This window comes from Geospiza fortis, unplaced genomic scaffold, assembly GCF_000277835.1.
Source record: "Geospiza fortis unplaced genomic scaffold, GeoFor_1.0 scaffold188, whole genome shotgun sequence".
In the NCBI taxonomy this organism is placed as follows: domain Eukaryota; kingdom Metazoa; phylum Chordata; class Aves; order Passeriformes; family Thraupidae; genus Geospiza; species Geospiza fortis.
Genome location: NW_005054337.1, coordinates 3,279,681 through 3,286,197, shown reverse-complemented (window position 1 = coordinate 3,286,197; position 6,517 = coordinate 3,279,681). Strand labels below are relative to the sequence as shown.

Genomic DNA, 6,517 nt, shown 5'->3' with positions numbered 1-6,517 from the left:
TCCCCAGTTGCCAGGGTGCCGCTGCCACACGCTGCTCCAGGAGTCTCAGCCACAGTGGCAGGTGTCCCACAGGACAGGAATCTGTGCTCTGCTGTGCCCTGGCTGCCACACACACCCTTTGGGATCTGCTTCCTGGCTGACCAGCAGATTTTCCATCCTGGCTCACCTGCTGTCCCCACCATGCCCTGTGTGCTCTCGTGCAGCCCCCAATCCATACAGCAATTTCCGTGGTGGCAGCGGCCCAAGGGCCAGAGTTACTGTACATGTCTTTTCCAATGGAAGGGCTGATTCATAGAGAAAGGGGATGGTCTGGCATAAATCAGCTCTGATGAGCAGAGTCTGTAGACAGCAGCACCTTGCTGTGAGTGGCCAATCCATGGTTTATTAGATAAAGGCTGCAGACAGTCGGCAGTGGCTTGTGACACCTGGCTCCAATTGTCACCTGCTGTTCAGCCCCATCCTGCCCATGCTGCTGCTGGCTGGCAGCCTGCAGCACCCCTGAGCAGGGAGTCAGTCCCAGTGTCAGTGCCTGTCCCTGCCCTCCCTCCCTGCTCCTGGTGGGCAGCAGCTGCTCCTTGGGTTCATCGCTGGCACCAGGGCCCTGGAGGGCCCCTGAAGTGGCTGTGTTAATGGGATCTTAACGAGTTGTGCTGTGCCAGCTGAGCCCCTCAAGCAGCAGGGTGTAAGCAGATGGGGAGGAGGATGCCTGACTTGGCTGGGAGGCTTGGAAGAAGCTCTGCCTACTCCTTCAGGAGTTACAGAGGATTACAGGGGTATCTGGCCCTCTGGCTGAGGCAGGACCATTCACTCATGGCTTTTGGCTTTGGAAGAAGCAGTGTCTGCTCTTGCAGTCTCAGTGCCACCTGCAGACCCTGTCTGTTCTTGTGTGCATGTCAGCAGTTGATTTTTATCCTGACTCTGTTCCACTCTCAGAGGGTCTTTTGGAAGTTTTTCCCCTCTCTCTGTGCCACCTGCGCTGTTTGTCAGCGTGGTCCAGACACTCATGTGCTGCTGCTGCTGTGCCAGGCTCACTCCCAGGTGTGGTGACAAAGGAGATGCCAGGCTGGCCCTGAGGTGCTGCTGGCAAAGGGGAATGTGCTGGAGTGGAGCTGGCCATGCTCAGGCACTCAGGTAGAGGGGGGCTGCAGTGCCAGGGGGCCATGAGCTGGGTCCATGTGATGGAGGAGGAGGAGGCCCCAGGCTCTCTGAGGATAGCTGCTGTTCACCCAGAGCATGGAGGAGCCCCTGGCAGCTGCTGCAGGCTGTGATGTGGGGGTGACTTTGCTGAGGTTTTGCTTGTTCCCTGCAGACAACACGGCAGCGGTGCACACGCAGAGAGTGGGCTTCAACCGCCAGGAGCAGGACGTGTACCTGCTCCCCATCCTGGTGGTGGACAGTGGCCCCCCAGCCCTGAGCAGCACAGGGACCCTGACCATCCGTGTGTGTGGCTGTGACAGCACCGGGGCCATCCAGTCCTGCAACAGCACCGCCTACGTGGTGTCAGCCACGCTGAGCCCCGGCGCCCTCATCGCGCTGCTGGTCTGCGTCCTCATCCTGGTTGGTGAGTGCCTGCCTGTCCCCTGAGCCCTCCCTGGCCTGGCCTGTCCCTGCTGCACTCCCTCAGCATCACGTGAAGGTGGGCACAGAGCTGTGGGCACAGAGCTGTGGGCACAGAGCTTCTCTGCATCTGTCTCCTCCCTGGTAGCTGCAGCATGGGGGACATGAACCTCAGCCCCGGCTTGGGGACCAGTGGGGAAGCTCCCATGTTTGCCACAGCTCATGGTGCTGGGCTCCACAAGGCAGCCAGAGCAGAGTTCCCTGTGCCAGGCAGGTGTGATGCTGCCCAGCAGAGCCTGGAGAGCTGCTGGCTCTCTCCCTGCCTGGACAGGCAGCAGCCAAGAGCTGCTTGCCAGCTGCCACGCTGTGCCCACAGCAGGCGTGTCACAGCAGATGGGGCTGTGTGATCCCAGCGTGTGGTGTGGGGCACACAGGTGTGCTCTTACCTGAAAAGGTCAGTGTTAGAGTGTGTGGGCAGGATGCAGAGCTGGGCTGTGGTCAAACCAGAGTGCTGCCTAGGTCAGGACCTGTACCCTGGGAATGCTGCTGCCTGCCACTGGCACACTGGCACAAGCTTTGCTGGGCATGGGGGGCTTGTGCTTGTGGGAAGGGGCTCTGAATGAGGGGTGTTACAGTGCCCTCAGGTTCAGCACAGGACAGTTGATGGGTGCAGCTGCTGAAAGCCCTCTCTGGCCCCAGAGCTGGCCCCTGGCTGGCTCCAAGGCTTGTCCAGACACCTGTGGGAGGCAGCACATTGTTTGGTGAGGTTTCCTCTCCTTGGCATGGCTCCACTCCATATCTCCTGCTGCATCTCCGTTCAGAAAACCCTTTCCCACAGGGTGCACTTTACACTGGTTTCATTTTCCAACGCAGTGCAAACAAATTTCTGCCTAATTGCCCAGACAAATAAAGTGCACATTGGTGCTTTAAAGGTGATGGGCTGAATGGATGATGATCCAGGACACAGCTGCGGCTCGCTGCTCAGGCTCTGTGCCATCTGCTCCACATTCACCCACCCAGCATTTAGCTGTTCTGTGAATCATGCACTCCCTTTGTCTGCTCACCTTCTGCAGAGCCCATCCGTTTGTCTGTCCAGCTGTGTGTTTATCCATCACTCCCTCCTGTCTCAGTGGTCACACTGCATGGCAAGGGAGGCTCCTGGTCTGCCCTGGAGCCTGGACAAATCTCTCTCCAAGCCAATACACAGCAGGGCTGCTGCTTGACGAGCCTGAGTAATGGGAACCCTCTGGCATCCCAGCAGGGCTCCCTGTGCTGGGGGTGCTGTGCCTCCACCCCTGCCACCGAGCAGGGTTGTCCTCACCCCGCAGGAGCACAGCATCCCCGAGACTCTGCACCCCTCTGACTGTCTGTTCCTTTCCCAGTGCTGGTCCTTCTGATCCTCACGCTGAAGCGACACCACAAAAGCCACCTGACCTCTGAGGATGACGAGGACATGAGGGACAATGTCATCAAATACAACGATGAAGGAGGTGGTGAGCAGGACACAGAGGCCTATGACATGTCAGCCCTGCGCAGCCTCTACGACTTCAGCGAGATCAAAGCTGGTGATGGAGGTGGGGGGCCAGGAGAGGGGGGCCCAGGCAGAAACCCAGCCTCTGAGCTCCATGCCCTCCCCCAGTGGGTGCAGAGCCCAGATCTGGACTTCTCTGTGTTCAGAGACTACATCTGCAGGAAGGTGGAGCAGGCGGACGAGGACCTCTCTGTGCCGCCCTATGACTCGTTCCAGACCTATGCCTTCGAGGGCTCGGACTCGCCAGTGCCCTCCCTGAGCTCCATCAACACCTGGTCCAGCGGCTCGGAGCAGGACTTCTCCTACCTGGGGGGCTGGGGGCCGCGATTCCGGCAGCTGGCAGCGCTGTACGCGGGGCGCCGGGGCGGCGAGGACAGCGAGGAGTCCTAGCTGCCCCTGCAGCCCCTGGCTCCGGCCACCGCCTGGGCTGGGGCTGCAGCCCGAGAGCTGCCACAGGGCATCCGCTGCTCCTGGGCCAGACTGCACAGCTGCACCGCGGGACTGCTCCTGTGCAGCTCGGGTGGGCTCCGCACCCGCGTGGGGAGCCCGGAGGAGCCGCCGGGGTGTCCTCATCTCCTCAAAGCCAGTCTCCATTAAAGCACTACGCATTGACTTAAGAAGGAGAAAATCTAATTCAAGAGGGTTTGGAGAGGGTTTCTCCCCCACAAATTATCATTTAAATAGATCTGTTCGGTGATCCCCATCCAGGAGAGGAAGAGCAAACCGGGAGCCTTTTGTTGTCTAAATTGTTTTTGTCACTTGAGTCAGAGCATTTAAAGAGCTTTGATTTCTTTAAGAGCTTTCCTTGCTGAGGGAAACAAGCTTTTGACTTCTGTTCAGATTTTCCCCTCCTAAGTTTACTTGCTTTTTGAAGTCTTCCTTCTCGCTGCTCCCCGTGGGGCTCTCAGCCGCCCCCGGCTGCGGGCACGGTGTTGGAGGGAGGATGCCACGCTGGGATCACACCCTGCAGAACGGCTGCTCACAGCTTTCCCTTCCGTGCTGCCAATCACTTCACCCCTGTCTGGTGATCACAGAGGTGCTGGTGATGTGAAGGGGATCCCCAACACTCCCTGCACAGCAGGCGTTGTCTGTGAAGTCCTGGTGTGCGCTGCAGCCCCAGTGGCAGACAGGGATGTCCCACCTGTCACCGAGGCACGATATTGTGGCCTGGCCACGGAGCAGCTGCGGTGCTGGGCAGTGCCATCGGAGCGCCACCCCCAGGTGGGCTCTGCCAGCCCCTCACACAGGACCTGGGGTTTGCAGGGCTCCCAGCCAGGCACTGGCTGTCACCAAATGGTGTGAGCTGCACAGGGCAGCAGGCAGGATGTCAGTGCTCCCTGGCCCACAGTGGCTGGGGAAGAGCTGCATCCCATGGAGGACCTTGCTGCAGGGTGCAGGAGAACCCTGGCCCCTGGCTGGGGAGAATAATTCCTGCTTGCACCCAGCTGACAGCAGAGCATCACCATTAGCAACAGAACAGCCATCCAGGAGACGTGTGTGAGGCCAGAACCTGCTGGCACAGCTCTGGGGCCGAGCTGGCTGCAGGTTGGGCAGCACATCTGTGACACCTGGGGATGCCCAGGGTGTCCCCAGCCCAGCACAGTGTCCTGCAGCAAACCAGCATGAGCTCCCAGCAGGACTGCTTTTGCATGTAATTCCTGGGTTTGGGAGGCAGGTGAGGAAGGTGCCAGTGGGATGTGCCAGTGCTCCTTAGGCAGCAGGTGATGCTGGAGGAAAGCACTGGGTGCCCAGTGCCTTCCCAGCCTGCCAGCTACCACAGGGAAAACTGAGCAGCCTGCAGAGTGATGTCCTTGCACAGCACCTCAGGCCATCCTGGCTGGTGCAGCTCCTTATCTGTTCACGTTGGGAAAAAAATCAATTATATCATTGATAGGTAACTGATACGGTCTCCCAAGGCCTGACACATCCTGGGCTTGTCATTGGGTTTGTCCTTTTAGTTTAACTACAGCCAGTGTTTCTCTCTCTGGAGAAGGTTTAACTGTAGATGTACATGCGTGTCCATTTCTTTACTGTGTGTTGCTTCCCGGCTGCTGCGTTGCTCCTTTGGCTGCAGAGAGGGGCAGGACCAGTGCCTGCCCTCGGCTGCTGCTGCCCACTGCCACCTGTGCAGAGCCCAGCTGGGCTCATGCTGGCACCAGGAGCCCCTCATGGCCTCTCTGAGGAGGTGATGGTGCCTCGGCTGGCACCTGTGCCCAGCGTGCTGCTGGTTCACTGTGATGATGCTGGGGAGGCAGCAGGGCCCTCGAGTGCCAGCTCTGGGCACACCATCCCGAGCACGTGGCACCCCGCACCTCCAAGCAGGAGAACGGAGAAATCCCTCTCTTTCCTCAGGAATGTGTTCGTGTTTTCCCTCTGGGCTGCAGAGCTGAGCCCCTCGGGCACCGGCCCTCCCTGTAGCCAAGTGTTGTGCAATAGCAGGGCTCTGTCCTAGCAGATGGGGTCTGACAGGGTAGGTGTTTAGCACCCCTCCCATCCCCGAGCAGCCCGTGCTCCGCATGCACTCACGCTCGCGTTTTCCTTTCTGTAAATACGGGAGGAGCAGCGCGCTGCCCGCGCCCCCTGCCCGCCCCCGCAGGAGGAGCTGGCGGCTGCCACCGTGTCCCTGGAGTCACTTCGGTTTTGTTTCTCTACCCAGATGAAATTAGAAGGTTGATTTCCTCACCCTTGTTATTTTATTTTTTTTTCAAGGTCTTTCTGGGACCTGGAAATAAATTATTTCCTTGTCGTCTAGCCTGAGTCTTATGTGCTTTTTTGTCTTTTTCTTTTTCTTTATATTGCCCTGACTTTGTGGTCCCTTTGGCGCTTTCCATGAGGGGCTGGGTGGCTGATGGGCCATGGCACAGCCAACCCCTACAGCAAGTTCCTGCTGGCAGGATGCTGCATCTCTGGCTTCTTCCCATTTTTCATTGAAATGCTCATCGGAAAAAGCTTCTTCAAGAGAAGGGTCAATTTTTTCTCTCTGAACTTGAAAAGAAAATGAAAATGAACAATGAAAAAAAATGCCCTTGGTTTTCTCCATCCCTTTCAGGAGAAAGTTGGGTTGTGCTTTGAGCAGCCCAAACCATTGTGTGATTCTGTAATTCTTGATGGATTCAGTGCAGCTGAGCATTGTCAACAGCTTTGGTACCTGACCCGTTCTCATTTTGGTGATGCTGTGTGTTACAGCAGTGTTCAGTTACTGGCAGCAGCTAAAAAACCCTCCTTCAAACTCAGATTTAATACTGAAACAATGCACATAAATGACATTCTGGCCTGACCCAGCTAAATCAATGGCTGGTGGTTTCCCTGATGGCCAGCAGCTGGGGAAAGATCAAGGTGCTCATGGCAAAGAAGTGTGACCCTCCTTGGGCCTGGGAAGCCTCACTGAGGTGGCTGCAAATGCTCCAGCACCCATCAGTGTGACAGTGG

General features: G+C 57.8%; 1 protein-coding gene across 2 annotated transcripts in view; it reads left to right on the top strand.

The window, feature by feature from the left end:
- The window catches only part of CDH22 (cadherin 22), a 70,895-nt gene extending 65,098 nt beyond the window's left edge, over positions 1 to 5,797 (top strand). Inside the window, exons 10-11 of one of the 2 annotated variants that reach the window (XM_005422316.3) lie at positions 1,310 to 1,561; positions 2,940 to 5,797. In XM_005422316.3, the coding sequence (XP_005422373.2) occupies positions 1,310 to 1,561; positions 2,940 to 3,478 (791 nt within the window). In that variant the 3' untranslated portion in view covers positions 3,479 to 5,797. The remainder of the gene's footprint in view (positions 1 to 1,309; positions 1,562 to 2,939) is intronic. The other variant, XM_031058009.1, reaches the window with a different exon arrangement.
- Positions 5,798 to 6,517: the final 720 nt, after the last annotated feature.